Consider the following 23220-nt stretch of genomic DNA (forward strand, 5'->3'; position numbering starts at 1 on the left):
TTGGGAATTCAATATACACAAATTTTATTTACACTGACACGTGTAATAACAACACATCAAATTTACAGAATAACTCTAAAGCTTTTAATAAATATTCAGCAAAATGCAACCAAAAGCTCTTAAATGAGAGGGGGGAAATGCAGTTACAACTGATCTCTCTATTATTCTGAGACATCTTCTTCCTGGTTGTAGAATTGTATTGACTTTGTGATGATCACACATGACCATAAGGAGCAGTTCAGCTTTGGCAGTTACTAAGTGAACTGGCAAAACTGGCTGAGATAATGAATTAGCTAAAATTAGCCAGAGTGAAAAGTTGCAGTGGCAACACAGACAGAAGCAATTTCTCAAGTTGAATCTACAGTAGGAAGTTTGTGCGCACATAAAACACACCATAATAAAATTCTGTACCATATCCTCAATAAGATAAACATCTTCAAAAGCAATGTTACTTTAAAATATATGCACATTTATATTTACAAAAAGACAGAGCAGTAAGACTGTGGGGTTTTTGAAGCCTAAATGACTTGATGACTCTTTAGTAGTGGCACCTCTTGACAGTAATCATACAGACACATGCAGACACACACACACACGCACGCACACACACACACACACAAACACAAACACTCATACACACACACAAGCATAGAACAAAGCACACATGTTCATACACTCAAACAGGACACTTTCTGGGTGCTCCTCATAACATCCACCACAAGGAAGAGGGGGTTTCATAAAGGTCTGGACTGATACAGACTACTGGCTGAGAGGTGCTGAAAGTCCCGCTTCTGGTGGAGGAAACAGCTGGATACAAAGAAGAGAGGTACTGCTGGGAAACCAGCTACTGGCCGGAGAACAATGAGATGACCGACACGCTGAATTCTGTACCCAGTGTCAATATCTGAAGTTAGAGCCTGGAAGACCCTGTGTTTTCCTCTTGCTTGTCACCTCAGGGAATACTGCAATCCACTTAATGGCATTTCATATGACTTTAACCACTGTACTGCAATACAGAAGTACAGCGTTAGCATGGGGTGAAAACAACTGCCTTTCTGTTTCCTTGTCCTTTGTGAAGGGATAGAAGGTGAAATACAGAGAAAACACAGCGCAGAAATGGCAGTACCTGTCTCATGCTTGTAAACAAATATCATACACTGGATGTGGCAGGAGAGGAACTATATCAACCTTAACAGCTATTTACACCCTTAACAGGAGAACTCCAGCAATGCATCTGTCAAAAATGACCTGCTTGTCTAAGAAAACTAAAATGAAGACTTAAAGGCTTCAGGAATCGTCTCTGTTGTAAAGAATGATCTAACATCTCATCGTAAAGCATTATTACCTATACCTATATACAGTTAAGCAGTTAAAAGTCGAATAAATGAAAAGCTAGCGTACCATCTCTCTGAAGACAACTGTGTGTAAAGAATAAGTGCCCCCCCAAGTCATGGTAATGTGGTAATATGGTTCAGCAAAGACAGGTGTTTAGTGTCTAGGAAATGACCTCCAGCATACAAAAAAGCAGAAATATGTTCTAACTAACATGAAGCACTTACGGACTCTAAGCATGGCATAACATGCTGTCTAATAGCTTATACACCAGAATCTTATCATCTCATTTTCAATTGGCCCCTGAAAAGTAGCTCCTTCATGTAAAATAGATCTAAACAGATGGGTATAATACTGATGATAACAGAACAGGATATCAAAAAAAAGTAAAAGCTGCATTAGTTAGTATGTGGAATGATGTGAAGTTCAAGTGCCTTGAGTGCTTTTTTCCTCCAACAGCTGCAACAGCAAACCACAGTAAAAATAAAAATGCTACATACATTTTCATGAAAGGAAACAACAAACAATAACAAAACACATAAATGCAAAAAGTATATATATATGTATATCTTAGTGCTGTCAGTGTTAATCTCGTTAAAATGACATTAACGGCATAACTGCATTAATTAAATCTCCGTTAGCGAGTTAGCGCAGATCGGCCCATGCGTGGGTCTGGACAGCACTAACGCGTTAACAAGCAAACCACGCTAACGAGCTAACTGCGCTAAAGCATTGATGCTGCGCAGCCCCACGCTAACTCGCTAACGGAGATTTGTCACGTTAATGCGGGTTATGCCGTTAATGCAAGGTTAATGCTGACAGCACTACTATATATATATATATATATATATATATATATATATCGGAGAGAGAAAAGAGACACTCCCCCCACGCCCCGGAAAACACGCAAGAAACAAAAAGAGGTAAAAAAATAAAAACACCAAAACAACCTGTATGAAATGTGTAAGGAAAAAATTAACTGGAAAAACAAAACAAAACTGATTACAGTGTAATATGGTTTTACATAATGACAGTTTTAGAGTAACGCTTGATGTCCCTCAATTCTCCCTGGTGCCTTAACAGTTCCTTCCTGGAAGCAGGGGAGCATTAGTCCAACTGTTCTCCCCGTAGTCGTCAACAACAGTGGCAAAGATAAATGCCTTCCTTCTGCAACACAGGACAAAAAAATGCTGCTGGTACCAGGTTGAGGAGCAGGTGTAGTGGTTGGGTGTTTTGTGGCGGATCATTACAGGCACTTTATGAGGCAGCCAGACAGGTCGGGTGGGTTCTTATACCCACTCGGCTGAGAGGATTGTTCCCTCCAGGAAGACCTCGTGTTGGACTAGTAAGGGCTGAGTTGGAGTGTTGTTACTGCCGGCTGAGTTGAGATGGTGAGACGCTGGGCTCTGAGAACTCTGCTCCTCCCTTGCTCTAGGCATCATAGGAAGCATGGAGCTGAAGTTCAGATAAATCTAAAGATAAGATGAAAGAGCGAAACAAAAATCTGTGAGGGTTGATACTGTTACTGGCGTGTTTAACTTTAAACATATCAGTGATCAGTGTTGTCTCATCTACACAATTACTCTGTCTTTTAGCTGTGTTGTTTTCCTATTCATTCTTTCTTATTTTTCTTTTTTCTTTTTTTTTTCTCAAGATCAAAACCAGGTTTTAGGCAGAGCCTAAACAACCATCAACAGCATTGTAATAAAATTCTACAGCTCTGTTATCTTGACAATTTTCATACGGGATGCACAATTACTCATCATATAATGCCTCTGCAGGAGACTTCACAACACATCTCTAACATATCGTGTCCTTTTCAAGCATTCTTGCTATTTCTAGGATGGCTGTAGCTCAGGTGGCAGAGCAGGTCAGCCACTAACCAGAAAGTCAGTGGTTTGATCCCAGGCCCTCCCAAATATCTTGGGCAAGATACTAACCCAATGTTTGCCTACTGATGGTGATCAGAGAGCCCGGTGGCGCCAGTGTCCGGCAGCCTCGCCCCAGGGCAGCTGTGGCTACAATGTAGCTTGCCATCACCAGCGTGTGAATGGGTGGATGACTGAATGTAGTGTAAAGCGCTATACAAATACAGGCCATTTACCATTTCTAACTTGCTCGGTCTCATGTTTTTTGTCAGTGATTGCTGCTTGTGCTGTTACTCTCTCTTAGACATTAGGCTCCACATGTATACATGTGCAAGGCCTGGGTCCATCCAAAATTAAGCCATACTCCTAAATATAAATTATTTTCAAATGTAATAACAATCCTATTTTGGCTAAAGTGGTCCTGTCACACAAAAGATAATACGGTATGAATCACTGCTTTTATTATATTTAATATGATTCCAAAAATGAAATGATATCTTGTTATTTCTAGGCTTGTCTAACAATAATTTCCTGTCCTTTAATAAACCCTACCAACTGGAACAAAAGTCTATCTAAGCTAAACTCACGGTCTGTGAGGTATTCTGGGTACATTATTTTCCAGGAATGTTGCCTTGGATAATAAAAGAAAACAACACTCAAATGTTGAAACCTACACGCTTAGTGGCATCTGACAGCTGCTGTTCAATCGTTTCCACGACCTTCCTGAACGGGGGTCTGTTGAAGGGGTCAGCATCCCAGCAGCACCTCATAATCTCATACCTGCACAGCAGTAATCAAACATACAATTATTACATCCTGTTTCTTTTGTGTATATTGTTTTCTGTTCTCACTTCCATCTGAAAGTTTTAACACATCCTCATTTTTAGTTTTTCTTGTGAAAAGCCAAGCACAACAGGAAGACAGAAAGCTGCTATTGATATCCTGCTCATTACACTCTTTCCTAGTCACGCCACCTCCATCTGTCTCACTAAATCTCTCCTTTTGATGATCCACATTTCAATTCAACAAAAACTCACATTTCACTGGGCGCAAACTCTGGGGCATCCATTCTGTATCCTTCTTTTATTAGTTTGTAGAACTTGGCGTCCACCTGCATACCAGGGTACGGACTGTTTCCTATGTTCAGCCGAGATATTTAGTTACATTACACACTTATGAAAACACACAGATAGCCAGACAAACACACGTAAAGTGGATGGAGAGACATACCCAGTGAGAAGATTTCCCAAAGCAAGATGCCATATGACCACACGTCACTCTCGAATGTGTAAACACACTCAAAGATACTTTCTGGAGACATCCATTTCACTGGCAGACGAGCCTGAAAGGTAAAGTGAGTAAATGGCAACTTGCAATAAATTACATTGTGACATGAAACCTTTTCCTGGAAATGTTTTTTTTATGTGGCTGGGGACAGGAAATGTGCAACAGAGGGTTGATAAATGAATAGCCTAGACAAAGTATGCAGAAGGTATTTGCCTGGGGTCCCAAAGAACACCCAGAGCTTGGCACAAATTTGTGAGGCTCATACCTCACAAATTTGACAATCAGTTTATTGGCTGTCATGCATAGAGAAATAAATTTGGGATAGAGGTCAGTCAGAAATAAGACTACTTGCATAAGAGATGTAAGTGTTAAAGTTCTTTCTTTTTAATAAAGTACTGTGTTTGCAGCTGTCTAGCACCTGAGGGATACAGAACAACTGAGGCCACTGTTGAAACAAGGAAAAAATGTAATATGCTAAAAGAAAACTTTATCACAAAGAGATTCTTCTATAAAATGTAAATTAAATACAGTACAGGTTCTCCATAGACAGATAAGATCAGGTACCTACACTGGTTTGGGAAAAATACATGTAAGCTACTGTGTTCACAAAAGCTCGTCTTATAAACAGGTACGTTAGATAACTCCTGAATTTACATATCAGGAAGTGTGGCAAGGCAAATGAACCTCTGGATTTACAATTTGAGAACCACACAAACAAAAGCTTCCAGTTTTCCGGATTTGTCTGTACCATGTTCCTGCGAATCCATTACAAGAGTAGAGTTCATACTAGCAAGCTGGCTAAAATCAACAAACAAACAAACAAGCAAAAATCTTGTTCAAATAATCACTTATAAAGTCCAAATCTTTCCTTGTGACACTGTTGATGATTTTGATTCTTGTGAAATCTTAAATTTAGACTTTCCTGCTAGTTATTTTCTAGCACGTGAAAGTTTTGCTAGTGAATTCAAATGAAGCATCATTTAAACTAAATCTCACTTTCTAGTGAACTAGAATAGGTCATAAGGAAGGAATTCATTTTTATAGTAGGTCTGAATGGTGATGAATTAAGCGGATGACCTCCAAACCTATCAAACAGTCTTATCCTACTCCAAACTAATGATACTAAAGATTTATCACGCCTCTAATATTATATCCCTGTGTGTCCTGCAGCTAGTGCAGACTTACATTGCCTTTGACGACATAATTAGAATCTGTGGTGATGTCTCGGGCGAGGCCAAAATCACAGATTTTGGCCACTCTTCCTTCAGTCAGTAGGATATTTCTGGCAGCCAGGTCTCTGTGAATACACTGAAAAACAAATGCATCATTACTTATACAATCCAGTGATACATGATACATGTTACATACATTAACAGTTAATCACATAGTCATGAATGAGGTGCTTTTTTTGAATGCTCTTTGCTACTGAGCTTCCGCACTTGGGTCTGTAACATACAACCACTGACACTGATACATGAGAACACTGGCCTCAGTATCATTGCCTCCACAACCAATGAATTTTTCAGCAGCTTGCTTCAACATCCATTTTGGATCTGTTTACTAGCTGTGGAAACATGATCCATGCGCCGCGTTAAAAAGGTCAGATTATCAGGCATCAGAGTTTTATCCACAAATCTAATTTGGTAGTCCATGTAAAGAAAATGCATTTTATACATGGTAGAAAATAAATAGTGAAACAAATGTGGACTGCCGTTTGTGTCCAGCCTAATATTGTCATGACTGGACATCAAAACCTGCAGCACAGTTATGAGGAAAATGGACAAGAAATACTGATCTTATGCAAGCAATATAACCCTATAGCATTAGCTCAAAAGGACAGAATGTGGGGTGGTAATGATAATGTTAAAGGTGTACAGAAATTTAAGAGTAAAAACCTCCCTAGAATGTTCTGGAAGGACACCAAATTTTTTCACTGTGAGTGAAAAAATCAGAACATATGTATTTTGCTGCTTTATATGGACTGCCATTAAAAAATGACATTCAAGTGGTTGCTCACATTTTTCGAGGCTAAGAACTCCATGCCTTTGGCAACTTGGTATGAGAAACTGAGGAGATCTTCGGTGTCCAGAGACAAACCGTCATCAGCAAACATCTCATTCTCCGTGTCTGCTTCAACGTAAGGACCACCTGAGAAGACAAACAAAATGAAGATGATTTTTCCAATGTGATGATGTAACCACCTTGGCGTGCTAATAAAGATAGGAGAAATTTGATGAATGGCTGGCCGGCTTGCCTTTGCGTAGCGAGTTTCTCTTCTCAGAGGATGAGCTGACCGGTGCGTTGCCAGCAACAGAAGGCTTCATGGTCATGTAGCTGTTCAAGCTGTCACTGTGAAGAGGAAAGGAGCAGTCTGGTCTCAGCTGAATACAGCCACACATAAGCATGCTGCTGTCCAAATAACTTCCTCCTACGCACGTTCTGGATAGTAAATACTAGTTCTGTCTTTTCCACAGGACAATAAATCACTTTTTAAAGATAAAAAAGAACCTGACCCATCTGTGACTCTCTGCTGCATGACGTTGCGGTTGTAGTAATCGTCCTCAAGCTTAAAGCAGATGCACAAGTCTCTCTTTCTGCGTAGAAAGTTGAGCAGATCTCCAAAACAGCAGTACTCTGTGATCACCAGGGTAGGACCTGCAGGACAGTGAAAATAAATCTCCTCAAAAGTTGCAGCAATTTATGAAGTTTACAACTTTATTCCAGTCATAAACAATAACGCAAGCGAAAATGGTTGCCTCACCTCCAACTGTGCAGGCTCCCAGTAGGTTGACAATATTAATGTGGTTTCCCAAGTAACTGAGGACTTTCAGCTCTGACATTAGTGCTTCTTTCTCTGTGGCATGAGCGCTAGCTGTGGAAAGAAAAATATGCAATGCACTCATTATTCACTGAAATATTAAGGGTACACTGTAGCCAAACTCATGTTAAGCAGTGCTTGCGTATCGTGATCTGGTATTTGCTAGCTTAAAATACATAATTGTTGAGAGCTAAATGAAATAAAAGAGCTCTGTTGAAATGTTTTAATATAGCTATATAGCATAGCGTGCAAACCACCAAAAAATATCCACGTAATGACTCTGTTTACAGGCATCTGCAGGCAAATTATGTTTTCATCAGAATTTCTGGACAGCGTGAAGCTACTGTGCACATTTCTCACATAGTCAAAACAGCTACACAGTGCTAATCCCACTTCATTTGCATGTGTGTTGACAGCACTTACATTTGAGCATTTTCACAGCCACAGTCATGACTGAATCTGCTTTGGAGAGTCCATATGCAGTGGCTTCCACCACTTTTCCAAATGCACCAGATCCCAGAGTCTTCCCTAAAAAATGGAGACAGAAACAAAACTGTTAATCCCCATCCTGTTTTTTCTCCAACAAACAAGTTCCATGGTAGTGTTCCTAGGACACCAGTTTTAACCCCCAGGCTGTGTACCTAGGCACCAGGACATGCAGGATCCTGTTTAAGGTTTGTTGAAAACACCCAGAATATGTCAACAATATTGTGTTTGCAGTGAGGGAGTGGGGTTTCATCATTAATGAACTGTGGAACTGGTTAGTAAATAAAGACCACAGACATGGCTAAGCCCCTAATGCTGTGTCCATACACAGAAACCAGAGTGGCTGTCAATCAATGGGAACTAGCCTGAGGGTAGCAACGATGATGTCATACCCACTGGACTGTTAGGCTTTATTACAGATACAAGCCCCCATTTATCTTCATATCATCCTGCTCCCTACTTACACCTAAGACATGGCACCCAGAACATAAATTTTAGGGCTGCAGTGTGTCAGAAATTATGGATTAATGTAATTACGGGAGGCTAGATACAGAACACAGTACAGATTTTGGTAAATAGGTTCCGGATGCTCACCAAAGCGCAAGTTGTTTCGCGGAAACTCCCACTGGTCATCGTACGGTAGCTGGGTGGGGTCAATGTCCACATAGTCATTTCCGATAACTTTCCACTGAATCTGATATTTGGGTTTCTAGTGTGAACAATAAGACACGGAGATATCAAAATACAATTCATGCATTAATTACACGTGGCATCTCTCTGGTCTTTCTATTCACTTGTTTATAAATGTAATCAAAGAGGGTGGGGCATGCAGGAAGAGTACAGTGCTTTCTTACCTGCATGTACTTGTAGAACAGCATGATAAGGATGAGGCAGAGGATGCCTGCTGCTGAAATGGAGCCAATTAGCAGAGGGGTGAACAGGTCATGTGGAACTCTTTTCTCTGCAGAGAGACAGAAACAGTAATGTTTGATAGAGCCAATCGGGGAATCTTTTCAAGGTTTGTCATGTTTACATTCTAAACGACATTGACAAGGAGGCATTAAGGTAAGACAGAGAAGTCTAAGTCACAGTGAAGCCCACTTTGATCAAATAACCACAAACTAATCCAATTATACAAGTATACATACTGTGGAGTTCTGTGCTTTTATTCTTTGTTTAAAAAATTATGCACTTTGTTTTACTAATTGCTTAAATTCCCCTTGTTTTTAGTTTGTTTTTTTTAAGCCACAATGTTGTCCTTATTTTTTACAGCTGTGCTGGGAATAATTAGAAGTAATCAGTGTTCTGTTCCTTTGTGTCTGGCTCATTGTGATGCCTTATTGTTTTGCTCCTCTGTACAGTGGGGTGTAATAAGCTCTTTAGCGATAAGAAGCTTTCTCTCCACTTCAAATCTGAGAATGCAGAGTCTGCAGGAACTAATCCCCTGTAAACCTGTCAGTGGTTTCTAAAGCTCTGCGTGTTCTCTGCTGCAGCTCACTGACACCTCCGAGCCTCCCACAGCCCCACAATGCCCGGCATCGCCAGGACTCCTACTGTGCTCCACAGTCTCAGCGCCTCCGTCTGGTCCGCTGTTACTCTGTAAAGCAGAAAAATCCTGGGCACACACTCCCAAAGGCCTGTCCTGTCTGGCCACAAACACTCGTCTTCCTCATAATGCTCGCCCACATACCCGCTGGAGCCACAGTTAGCCCCTGTGTCTTGCATAAACCCAGTCCTCCAGGCTCATTTGGGGACAACTCAGCTCAGACTCAGACTACTTTGAGGACACTGCAGAACAGATGGGGAGGCCGTTACAAAAAAGTGGTTTTGGGGTCATGAAGTAAACAATGGACTAACCAAATGCTATCTGAGCCAATCATGTCGGTGGTATCTTTTCACCAATGTTTACCTAACAGATCATAGACGAACAACATCTAGTAGTAGGACTTCATTTATGGGTTAATCCCTGCCAAAGTCATGTTTTCAGTAAATATTTTGCTGAGGAATTATCCTTCCCCTCAGTGGCGTTCACTGAGGGGAAGACCTGCTTAGATAACTTAGTGCATGGAGTCACAGACAGAGTTTGCCAGATCAGTAATTTTTTTGTGTTCCAAAAAGTAAATAAATTCTTACACCTATGTCCTCTATTGTTGTCCTATAATATTACGAAGAAAGCATGGAGAGGAATGCATCACTTCAGCAGCAAAACATGTGAACTGACAGACGTCAACGCCTCCTTTAATTCCACAACCCCTATTTAGACTACCTGTGCTGCTTATGTATGACTGGATGTATATCCGTGAATTCAACTCACCACTAATAGAGTAAAGTATGTAGGCTTGCTCTCCCTCCACTGTAGCCACACATTCCAGAGTATTGAACCGTGCTCTGCTGATGTTCACCCGACTCTCCACCTCTGTCTTCCCGAACATGGGACTGAACAGTGTGATGGTGATGACATTGAGCTCCTCCTGGGTGGAATTTACCTGCTGGGAGCACCTGAAGGCAGAAGATTATATACTGTTGACAAAAGAGTTGATGGGATCATCTAGATTTCCAACGGTTGTCTGTTGTCTGGAATCTCTTCTGTATGTCTCTGAAAGATTACTTTCCTGAGGCTATAAAACCCTTTCAAATAACCTAACTTTACAATATGCAGAACCACAGAAGCATGCATTTCTATTTTAGTACAACAGCAGCTGTTAGTTTCACCTTTTGTGATGTCTTTTTGTGCTCATGAACCAAAGATGAAATATTTGTAATTAACCTTTGACGGTACTGTACTAATAAGAGTAGCAGTTATTTAAGTGCTCTCTGGTGATAGGCTGACTTAGATCAGGTTACTTTCTACTTGGATATAAATGCCTTACATGCCTTTAATGATTGTGCATGTAGTGAGCGTTAAGTGGATTTGACTACAATTTTTTTTAAAAAAATGACTGGCTAAAGTTTGGATTATCAGCAGTGATTCATTGACCCAGCTGCTTTGGATTGGTATTGCTACAGCAACCCAGGGCTCCTCCTTCAGCACACTTTATGTTTGACACAAGATGAACCCTGTCCACTTGTAGTACCAACCAATCACAAATCAATACTTCTCAATCCCCTGTCACATGGGAGGGTCATCTTATCACAGTCAACCAATCACAGGTCAGCCCAGTCAAATCCCTCAATCTCACATTCCACCATCATCATCATTCCTGACTCTTTCCAATGTGTCTTTAGTGTGACCTTTAGGACCCTTGACATGCACTTCATTTCAGTCATGTTAAAGGTTGAATATGGAGATAAAACTCCAAATAAATAAATGGTTAGTGTTGTGTGCAAACACAGTGCTAAAATACGCAGTAAACCAAGAAGAATTCTCCGAAATGCAAAATGAAAATGTTGTATTTAGAAAGATTTTCTGGAAAGTATTTTGTTAAATTCACAGATGCATGCATGCCTCATTGCCTTGCTAAAGCCATGAGACTTTTTTTTTGCAGACATAAATCTAATAATTGGATAACATTAGAGAATTTTGTTTGTTGGATACAAATTACAGAGCTGCTATTGATTTTGGTTTGGCAGGTTTTCCTTTGTTTAGTCAGTTTATGAGACAGATGACCGATCTGGCTAATATGAGTTTCCAACCAGTATAATTACTTTAGGCTGGAGTTCTAAAGTGCAGCACATACCATTGCACTCTGCCTCTGCTAATTATTATTTTACTTTCAGCTGTGTTACAAATTGAGCAGTTATTTTGTATTTATCACAATGAAAATGTGTAGTTTTCCCTTGAGGGACCACATCCATTTTTTCATTTTTGCAAACTGAAATGTTTAAAGCCTTACGAAATCACATCAGTCAGCATAATAACTGAAACTCTCTAGCTATATTATTTTTGGGAAAAAATGTTGCTCAACACTTAATCAGGGGCTTTGAAGGCCATTGTTTGGTCATATATGTTTGCAGTGCCCCAGCAGCTGTCATTGCTAAACTTGGTGCAGGAATGTATGACATGACATTTCAAGATGCAGCCCCGTCCACAAAAACATTGAGAAAAGCAAGACAAACAGAAACATCTTACGAGAAGTCACAACCCTTTAAAAAAATATTTTGACATGTTGGTAACAGTAAGTAGTAGTCAGTAAATAGAAAGGATTTTAGAGCTTTAAAAATCTCACCTGCCATATGGATGCTCACAGTAGTACCAGGTGATCTGGGGAGCAGGGAACCCCTCAGCCACACAGCGCACCTGTCCATTCACTGGGCTGTCAATCGATACAATTTCTGGTTTACCTGATAAACACAAGTTAATGTCACAATGTGTTAGGTATGTAACAACGAACCAGAGGAAAAATATTGGTTTAAGCATTAGCAAGGTATATTTGCAAGGCGTGGTGAGGGTGGAGAGCTGGACTTCATTCCACACAAAGTAAGTGTAAAATACACTATGGGTGGGTCATGAAATTCATCTCATGGCTTAAGGGAATATGAAACCTTTCAAAAAAAAATGTGAAAACAACTTACTGATCACAAAGACGGTGAATGTCTGATTTGCTGAAGCATCACCATTGGAGGCTTGAAAGGTGTAAACTCCACCCTCTAACATTTTCAGCCGCACTAGCCTCAGCTCACTGATGTAACTAAACATAAAATAATTATTTTATTAGTGCATTTGTTGATTTTTAAGCTTCAAATATCACAGTATTTCATTCAAGCTCTAATTGTTCCAAAACAGGAAAGAGCTGATTCTCATTTAGCCACCCTGTGAGAGAGAACATAAAATGTTCAGATATTTGCATTTTATATTGTAACCATCTTTTCTTTGTTTTCTGCTCTTTCATGTGCATCTGCAGTATGCATGTGAAAAATATTATTAGACAAGTATTAAGTCTTTTCAGTCTTTATTTGCATCTATTCACTGTTGTGGCCACTGTAGTAATAAACCCCCAAAAGTTGATTCTGTTCATCTGGTGAAGTTTTTTCTAGTTATCGGTATCAATTGTATCAATGGATATTTACGAGTTATATTAAAGTCAGGCTTAAAGGTTGCATCAGGGTTTTATTAGGAACAAGTCTCAGCAAACATCTTGAAACTAGTCTGGGCGTCTTCTTCCTGTTGTAATGAAGCATTACCCAAATGAAGTTCAATTCTAATGATCATTGAGACATAAAAAAGTGTAGTAATAAAAACATATCTTCTTTGCCAAAAATAAGTATTTTAAAAGCTGTTCACCCTACAGGATATACTCTTATTATCTTTTTTGCTGTTGCAGAATTTTTCAACATATTTCACAATGCCATATCTCCTGACAGTAATATTGAGGGTGGGAGGCACGCAGGATTACATCAGAATACACATTTCTATCTGCAGCATGTAGGTTACACTCCAGATATATCATGGTTTTATTTCTCAAGACAGTCATTCACAGTCTGACAGCTCCTGTTTCACAATAAACCCCAGGGCACTGTTTCAACTGTATATTTAAAGGGACTATGACCTGCAGCTAAACCAGAGATTCACCTAAAATAAACCTGGCTGAATGTGATGTTTCCATCTTTCCAACACTTAAATAAAACAAAGCAAGTGTGTGCTTGTGTGCTGTCACACCTGTATTCATCACTGTGTGTGGTGATCACATGGTCAGTTGTGTTTCTCAGCTCGTGGCCTTTAAAGCTCCAGGAGATGTGTGGCTTTGGATAAGCCACTATTCGAACTTTCAGGGACAAACTCTCGCCGGAGCGGACATGAAAGATGCTGCTGTTTGTGGGCATTAAGTCGATGAATCCTCTTTCTGAAAAATAAGAAAATTAAATTGTTGTCAAATTTGTAGATTAATGCACCAAAGTCTGAATTATCTAACTAGTGCTGTTCTCATCCAACACATGCACTCCAAAGGGTTAGGATAAAATTAAATACTGAAAATAGATCTCATCAGGAGTTGGGAGAAAATGTACCACTATATACTGTATGCTCTGACTGATTTGGTCTGTCATTTGGGGCATGATGTTACTTACGTATATTATTATTATCACATGCCAGATAATCAGTGACTGTTTCAGGAATATTAAGTTATTTTGTTGTCACCATAAAATGTGACTCTAAGTGGTGATGGTCCATGAGAGTTCATGATATACACAATACTAGTGCCAGATGCATTAACGTCTTTAAAGAAAGTGGAAGTGATAGTACAGAATGAATGCTATTTTGTTCCCTTAACTTCTTGTACAGTGGGTTACATGTAGTTCAGTCTAGTTAATGTCTAATAATCACAGTGAAATATATCTTCTCATTTAACTGTTATGCTCTTCCTTTTTGTTTTAGTCATATCTGTTCTGCTGCAATGGTGGATGCTTATATAAAACACTGGTAAAGTTTCAAACAAGGTATGTTTAAGTATTATCAATGAGCAAAAAGCTCAACATTAGTCAGTTTTGTTCTTATTCTTGACTCTATATGGTAAATGGGCTGTATTTGTTTTTGCTGCCCTGGAGCGCAGTGACAGAGGCAAGGCTGCCAGACACTGGCGCCACCAGGCCCTCTGACCACCACCAGTAGGCAACGGGTGAAGTGTCTTGCCCAAGGACACAACGACAGAGACTGTCGGAGCCGGGGCTCGAACCAGCAACCTTCTGATGACAAGACAAACTGCCAACTCTTGAGCCACGATCGCCCCATGACATTAATGAGAGAGAACATGCTTAATATGGTCATATAAGGTGTTCAGCTTTGGATGTGAGTGTAGAAACACCTACCTGATGTTCACATATTTTGTTTGTGAGAGGCAATCAGAAGAAAACGATTTTTTAAAAGCATGAATCATACAAAGCTTCATTGGTGGAATCAAAAAATACTGATACCGTTGGAAATCAGTGTATTGGGTTCCCTTTAACTCATTTAAAACACTGAAAATTTAATGATGCAGCAAATGTTTGAGGAGAATAATTCACAAAAACTCAAAAACAAGAATCCAAATGTGTTTTTATATCCATCTGTGAGTGGCAACAAAATTGTTGAGATTGGACAGTTGAATTCCATAACAATTAAGTTCATGTCCAGCTTTAAATGCAAAAAACAAAATTACATCACTTACTCACCATATACATCGAGCCACACCGACTTGCTGCTGACCCCTTTTCCATTCCTAACTTCACATATGTAACTCCCAGCATCCTGTGGCCGTACTGCATCGATTTGCAGCGTCGTTCTGTGGCTATTGGCAAATTTTTCCATCAGGGATTCTGAAGAACTGCCAACCTTTGCTGGTTGCTGTGGATACCAGACGGCACCCTGTCAACGCCCAGAGATCTCTAGAGATTAACCCTGTCTGCATGTCTATGCTCACCAAGCACAAACTACCACATGCACACAACCACCTGCATGCAAGCACACACACCTATGGTAGCCCACAAGGTACACTGCAAGGCATACCTGAAGCTTAGACATTGTGGACTTTTTAAAGACAGGCAACAGGAAGACGCAAGGACGAGGCTGTGCTACCAGTGAAAGATTCGCCAATATTATAAGGGACTTGAATTAATTTCCTTTGAATTATTTTCATTTTGGAGCACCGAATTGTAGCAGCTCATTTGGAATGGCAACAAATGCAGAATTTTAAGGCAACTCAAAAAGGGAAGCAGTTAAATCTTTCACTGACGGCAAAGCACACAGCAAAGACAAAGGCAGAAGGTTCTCACCGAGCCAGGTGGGGTGACCCACGTGATGTTGATTTCTCTATTGGCATTACTGGTGTTGCAGGTGAGGGAGAATCTCTCACCTCGGGTCAGAATCACTCTTGTGGATGGTTGGAGCTCAACTACAGGAGGCGCAGTGGGTACTGCAATAAAACAAACCGCATGTGATGTCATTCCTTTGGTTGATTTTAGCCAAATCGAAAAATGTACATATGCTGCACACCCACACTATTTTACCTGGTACAACACTCAGGAAGAATTGGCCTGATCTGACATCCTTTCCATGGAGTCTTCCTGCACACACATAGCAACCTTCGTAGGCCTTTTGTGTGTTGTGCATGTAAATGCCATGCTCCAGGCTGACGGAGAACTGGAGACCAGGGGGCAGAGTTTTACTGGAGCATGTTTCCAGGTGCATATTCTCCAGATCTGGATCAGTTGCCAGGCAAGGGAAGGAAGCATTTTCTCCCTCACGAGTAACATATCTATACACCTTTAGTTTTCTGAAGGGATTTCCAGGATCTGGCAAAAAAATAAATAAATAAAAGAAATTGCAAAGGTAGCATGAAAGCAGGGTAACAGTATATGGGTATTTGAACTTTTTATTACAATAATGGGGATGTAATGCTGGATATCCAGTTCCTTTATATACGAGGAACAATGTACTTTGCTGTGACAGTCTTTTCTGTTTCACATTATTAAAGCTATGTTCCTAATAATCTCCAAATTCAACCATGAAACAGCTCTGATACAAATAAAATAAGTCCTCTTTTGATTTCAGTGGACCCGCTGAGTACTGTGAGATGCTGACTCGATTGATTGGTTTGCTCTGATAGATTCTGCAGATGCTTTATCAGACTGGGACTGAGGACTTTCTAGGCTGGGTCAATGGCTTTGCATCTCCAACTAATTTCTGCAGTTAATTGTCTTGCTGGGGAAGGCTCATCTCAGATGTTTGAGGTAATTGATAATATAAACTAGAAACTGTTGCTACTTAACTCAGACTTAACTTTGTGCTGTTTGTGCCCTGTGAAATCTGGGATCTGTAGTCTTAAGTCACACTGCTATTACCATGGGAACCATAATTGTTGCCAAAACAACCAACAACCAGGACTAACATGTGAAAGATTATCAATCTGTAGATATTCCTTTTGAATAAGTTCCTTAACGAGAAAACAGGATGATCTTCCAACACGATTTAAATGATTACCAAACAAATTACTTCTCAATATTTCTAAATATCATCTGCTAAGCACTTCCTGCTTGTTGCCTCAAAGGTAGATGAACGGATTGTGGAGTGAATGATCAGCACATGATAGAAGCCAGCAGTGATGGCTTTGGGCCAAGGGGATATTGGGTCATGTAGAAGAAGAAATACAGTAAAACTCAGTCATACACTCAATAAATAGCTCTGGTAGCTACTGTACCTGTCCAGGGCAAAGTCACAAACACCTTCTTCTGCTAATACACCCACACACATAGATTTTGTCTACTTTTCCCTGCAGCCTGCGTACACGCTCCTTTCTCTTTCTCTCTCACAAAATTACCACACAGTCTCGAAAGGGTTTAATCACCAAGAAACATTTAGGTACCTTTCACATAGACGTAGATGGAGGCTTGTTCCTTGGAACCCTCCTCCTGGCAGATATAGCGACCCATGTGAGTAGGCAGAGCCTTCTTAATTGAATATGTCAACATCCCATCGATGTCGTTTGCTGCCAGCAGCTTTGACCTCTCCCGCTTCCACTGTATCCTGTTTTCACCCTGGCAATGTAGTTTGAAGGGTTCGTTGAGCTGGATGACGATGTGGGGTCTGGCAGGGGTGATAGTGGGCTTTGTATCACCTTGAATGGGAAAAAGAATGTATTTAAATGAATGCCACGGGTATGAAAATGCAAGAAAGTGCAAAATCAAGGCTATATTTCTTAAGCCTTCATTTGAACTTAAGGCCCTACAGTTTATCCATTTGGAGATTTGTTTTGTTTTTACTTGACCTAAGCTATTGTACAGCAGTAAAATGTTTTCAGCACTGTGAAATCAAGCTGTTTCCACTTATATGGCCCCACAAGCCTCCCATGCATCATGAAAGCTTAGGGATAAAATCTCTGATGTAAAGTTAAACATAAGGGTAGCCCACATCAAATTTCTAAACAAAAGATTTATACTGGCCATCATTCACAAATTGACCAACAGTGACACGAACTTTATGTGTAAAACTTCTTCAGTATATTTATTTGCTCTCAACATTTATGACTTGTGACTTCTTGAAACAACATGAATTGTACTCATGGCTTCTGTACTCAGGATGTAGCTCCACAAAACCAGATGTTTTGCCAAAAAGTTGCTTGTCAATCAATGTCTGATTGTTATTGAAAGATGCTAGGAGACCAAAAAGAAAGATTTTCACAAGAAAAAATGAAATCAATCAATTTATTGATTAACTTAAAAAAACAAAAACAAAAAGCAATTATGCACCCCTTAAATTAATAATAGGGTTCTCTGATGGATCCAGACCCTCAAGCTGGAAATGACTTTGCAAAACATTTATCTGCATCAGCGGTGTAAGTAAAACAGCTTCAGAATATGTAAACTGTTCTATGATAGTTAAAAGAAATGCTTTTCGACTGGCATTATAAAGCAGACTGGTGGTGAAAAATGTGCCATATGAGAAAACACTCAATACTTAATATGTGCTTTTTACCAGTCATGGTATAAAATAAAACAAATGCCTGTAGCATGGTCTGTATTTAAAGGGGTGGGGGTGTAACCCAGAGTCTTAATCTGCTGCACCAACTGAAAACAGGTGGGGAAAGACTGAGTTGCTCGAGTAATGTTTTTGTTCCCTGAGAAAACATCACTGTCTTTATTGAAGCCACTTGTGATAAACACTATAGGACTGTGGTTGCAGCAGCAGTACAACAGGAATGAACAACAAGGTTTTTATGTGAATAGATGTGCTCTTTCCATCCTTTTAATTCATACTTGGATAAAATATATAAATGAATAAACACTGTTCAGAGAGCCAGTCTGGCACTAACAAGTCATGAAGAAAGACACTATTGTAAGAAGGATGTGTAGCAAGAAAACATTTATCTTAAATGATGAAATAACATAACATAATTTCAGGAATAGCAGGGTATCAGTATACAAATACACCCTGTTAAGAGACTGTAAATAATACCAACATTGCCCTGAGTTTGGGATATTAAAACGTGAACATTTGGATATCAGTATAAAAGAAGGAGATTAATTTGCATGCGATGTATATTAAGCCTAACTGAATCTTCATAGCGTTTATTTAGTTGATCTGATTTATTATATCCACCAAATGCAGAACAAACATGGTAAAACTTAATTAGGTCCACACTGTGCGTAAGCGGGCTAAAGGCAAACTTCATGGCGTGCCGTATTGCGTCATATGCCAGGTAAGCTTGTGCGCGCTCGCTGGAAATGTGGCAGTTATTCGAAGCCCCTGGTGAAAATGTCGTGAACATCAACCGTCCCCTATGGGCGCATTATATGCTGCCAAGCTGTCGGTCAGATGGAAGTCCACCTGATGCCGCCCTGAGCTGGAAGAAGCTCCGTAGACGCACCATGTGCACAAAGGAGCGCAAAGTTAAACAGCAACACTCGCGGTTCACCGCTTTTATAAACATGCATGGCCAATGGCCATGCATGCATGTCGGTTTTTCATAAATTTCCATAGAGATAGCTCTGGGAAAATCCCAAACTCTGTTTCCTAACAAGATTAAAAAAAAACAACAACCCAAATCTAATTTAAAAAATGACAGGCTGCACATCAACCCACTTAAAGCGACCAAAAAATTGAATCGTGAAATTAAAAAAACTGACACTGAGTATTTTTAAAAGGCAGTAAATATATCATTAGCTGTTTATAGACGATTGACCTATTCGGCTGGACTCTGAAGATGATGCCAAGTCGTAACAGTTGCAATGTGTTTTTGATATTCATCCTCAGATCAAAACACAACCAACCAACCCGGAGCGCAGGCGAAACGTTTTACATTGCTCAGTGTTAAAAGTCACACATGTGACAATATTTATCTTAAAAAAAAGTGAGAAATTACATGTGAATGCAGTCCTGCTTTCGACAGACGTTTTGCATACTTCCTGTGAATCAAGAGACGCCAATAAATTTTCATACTGACGGTTATGTGCAGCTCCAGGAAAAAAACCCAAAAAACGGCTTCATCGTGCACAAAATGATCAAGAAGTCTCTTTGAAGCTCACTCTTGCACATTGTTCAACACTTTATCGTTTTGATTACTTTTTTTTAAAAATAGCGCCCTGTTTTCCCAGTATAACATAAAATATTAAAGTAGCTCCAGCGCCCAGATCGTCCGCATTAGTATCCACTTTCCTCATTAGGTTTCTTTGACTTCGGGTTGTCTTATTCAGCACCCTTCAGATCTGACTACTTCATAGAACAAAGAGAAGTACGGAAAAATCGCGATGGGAGGCAAGTGCAGCGGTACGGTTCGTTATACGTAGATTATCTTTATCACACTGGGCTGCAAAATAGCAAGCATTAAAACAGAAACCCTTTCTTTGTTCAAAATTGAAAAGCAACAGTTGTCTGCGTAAACTGGCGCGTCAAGTGTAAAGGCTCAGTCTTACCTGGATGGAAGGTTAGCTGTAAAAACACAGAGAGAAGTATCCAGTGGTATTCCATAGTTATCATTCCATGGGTCTACCTGTGAAGGTGAGCCAATGCCTTTATATGAGTAAGGTAGCTCTTGTCTGCTCGCCTAGCGCGTCGGAGTTGTGGGCAGTTGACCGTGGGCTCTGATAGAGGCGCACTTAGAAGTCTTTAAAGGCACAGATGCTCAGTTCATCTCGCAACAGCAGCAGCCGTCGCCAATCTGCAAACATACTGTTCTCCTGGGGAGCGCCAGAGGGGACGGAGCAGGCCGACCAGGTATCTCTGACTGGCTGTGGCGTCAACAACATGTTTATAGGAGCCAGTGGTGGAGCCTATTACTCACACGATACAGTGAAAGAGGGAGGTGTTTGTGACCTGCAGTGTGCTTCCCAGCACACACACACACACACACACACACACACACCTACACACACACACACACACACCTACACACACACACACACACACACACACACACACACACACACACACACACACACACACACACACACACACACAAACACGCACACACTGAACTCAGAGAGAGACTGACAGATCAAGACAAGGATATATGCAAGATGGCATATGCTGTAGATGATGTTATCGCTGATGTAGCCCGCATGCACATGCTTCAGATAATTTCACTTTTTTTTTTAACCTTTTACGTATGAGTGGAAGTCAGATCGATAGATGTGCATTTTTTGTGGCTTTTGTTTTTATCAGATAAGAAGTCTAACCAAGTGACTGCACACCACTAGCATCCATTTCAGCTTTAATCACACTAGCATTGGTCATTTTTCCCACGGCTTTATTACTTTACATGTTTTTTCACCAGACAACTCCCTCCTCCTAAGAACAGATATGACTAGCCCTGTGAAACTCCCCCCCCCCCCTCTCTTTCTCTCTCTCTCTCTCTCTCTCTCACACACACACACACACACACACACACACACACACACACACACACACACACACACACACACACACACACACTAATGTAGTCTAGTTTTCCATTGCCTGTCACATCCATTGCTTTCTGACTGTCCGTATTTGAAAGCACGTGGCAGCGCGATTTTAGCTAAAAGCAACTGTTGCAATAAACCACGATACCGTCCTCATTAAGTTGATTAAGTTTACTCTGTGAGTTAATTATTCATTCATAACGCACCTTATCTGTCATCGTGTTCACGTCAAATAGGCATAGAACATACATTTTGGCCAGTAGGAAAAATGGGGTTCTTTTCCTTCCTGCAAAATGTGAAAATAGTATATTCAATTGAAATGAATGCAAAATTTTCATTTTTCTTCACCTTATTAAACAAAGATTTCAGTTCTTCCCTCTGTCATATTTAGTATTTGAGCATCAGACTAACAGATCTGGCTAAAAATCCCATGAAAATTAAAGAAAGCCAATGTTTAGTTTTTAAACTATAATTTCCATAATTAGACTTTGCATTTCCAGTTGCACTGCTTCATAAAAGCAAAATAGGGCTGCAACATTCAAATAACCCCCAACACACACAAACTAAACCCTTGGTTAGATTTATATCAGATCTAGTGAACCTGCACAACCAAGCTCAGGCCATAAATGGCACTGCCAGCTCTTTGAAAATAGTGCCATGAAATCGGATATGTTTGCTAAGCAAGCAGGTAATTACTAATGCCAAAAAAATAGGGATTAAGTTAGCTTTCCGTTGATGAACATATATACTTTGGCTCACTCAGTGCATCATTTAAACAACATTGGTGTGTAGAATGTATTTATAACTAAACCAGGATGTGTTCATAGTGGTGAAGGACATCTGTAAATATGTATTTGATGCAGTTGCGTGTTTACTTATAGAGTATATGCTTGAACCACAAAATCACCGCATGTCAAAATGACAGGCAAATAAAACCTGCAAATACTCTGCTGCGGCACATTATTTTAACTGATAAGAAGGACTCAACATGCACAAGTGCTCCTGTTTTTCATCTGTGTACAGTGCAGCAACTATCACACAGTTTCAAACAAGCTCTATGTGTCTGAAAAAACATATTTGTCATATTAATATTTTAACAACATAAAAAAGAAACGAATTTCATCCTGAATCTTCTGACATTTAAAAGCCTCTCCAATCAATTCTTAAAAAAAGAGTATCACGGACCTCGCTCTAAGGCTCAAATAGCTAACACATTGAAACCAAATCTCTAATTTAACTTGCTCGAAACATTAGCTCCTGTGAAAGATCATTCAGTTACCACACAGCAATTTTTCCATATTGTATACGTGTTAGGATTACGAAAAATAAAAAACCCAAATTGTCTCATTAGCATGTGAAACACGACAACTTGTTGTCAAATCCACCATATTCTTTGTATGTTTAATTGAAAATTACATCTCATTCATTCACCTTGTGGTCGAGGAAATGACTAGACTGTATCGCAGCTTGGGTATTGAAGATAATGAATTAAAGAATCTTCTGAGAGTCACAGTGCCAACACTACTGATGCAGCAAAGAATTAAGATTAATGAGTTAAGTCAATGCAATGAAACACACAAACAACAAGCTTTTTAATATATTTGCAAAAAATGAATATAAAAAAGCAAAAAGTTGTTGCCCAATATGTCATAAATATAGAAAATGGAACATGCTCTGAAAGAGTCTATGAACAAACCTTTGTTTTTCTTCTGTAGCCAGAACACAATTTCCACCCACAAAACCATGATTGTAATATTAGAATGTTTTGACTATTTCATGTCCAGGAGGCATCCCCTCTAAACTTCCAGAACAAGGTTTTTACTGTCTTTCTCCCCTAAACATTTCCTGTTATGAACACGGTACAGAAGAGCAGGAGAAAACACTGGGATGGAGAAGGAAGTAGGAACCTGACACTTGTTTTCATGCTGATTAATATTTTGGACTCCCGATCACCCTGGGCCAAGAACACAGTTTTGAGCCAAACCATAATTGCTTCCAACACTTCACTGAGAGTGACTAGTGAAATAAAGATGTATGCAGGCACATTTAAACTTGTGGAAATACACAGATTAAAAGATTATGATGGGAGAGGGGTTTTGGTCAGGATACTGAGGCTTGTAAGAA

General features: G+C 39.9%; 1 protein-coding gene and 1 long non-coding RNA gene across 3 annotated transcripts in view; one reads left to right on the plus strand and one right to left on the minus strand.

Annotated features, from left to right (window-relative positions):
* Positions 1-20439, minus strand: kita (KIT proto-oncogene, receptor tyrosine kinase a). Of its 2 annotated transcripts, none has more exons than XM_040040159.1 (21): positions 20110-20439; positions 17064-17315; positions 15709-15993; positions 15475-15614; positions 14875-15046; positions 13388-13571; positions 12304-12419; positions 11958-12072; positions 10106-10290; positions 8646-8752; positions 8386-8500; positions 7729-7833; positions 7249-7359; positions 7001-7142; positions 6742-6836; positions 6505-6635; positions 5673-5795; positions 4431-4542; positions 4238-4337; positions 3875-3980; positions 1-2804 (listed from the first exon to the last, which is right to left on the minus strand). In XM_040040159.1, the coding sequence occupies exons 1-21, from the start codon at positions 20171-20173 to the stop codon at positions 2622-2624; spliced, it is 2943 nt and encodes a 980-aa protein (XP_039896093.1). In that variant the 5' UTR covers positions 20174-20439; the 3' UTR covers positions 1-2621. The 2 variants fall into 2 exon arrangements, with proteins under 2 accessions (XP_039896093.1, XP_039896092.1); XM_040040158.1 differs by having other exon boundaries at positions 14875-15067.
* LOC120738736 overlaps positions 6737-23220 on the plus strand; it is a 21650-nt gene continuing 5166 nt past the window's right edge. Inside the window, exons 1-2 of the long non-coding RNA XR_005697046.1 lie at positions 6737-6856; positions 21192-21194. This is a non-coding gene — a long non-coding RNA (uncharacterized LOC120738736). The remainder of the gene's footprint in view (positions 6857-21191; positions 21195-23220) is intronic.

Source organism: Simochromis diagramma, unplaced genomic scaffold, assembly GCF_900408965.1.
Source record: "Simochromis diagramma unplaced genomic scaffold, fSimDia1.1 OVJJ01000026.1, whole genome shotgun sequence".
NCBI classification, from domain to species: Eukaryota; Metazoa; Chordata; class Actinopteri; order Cichliformes; family Cichlidae; genus Simochromis; species Simochromis diagramma.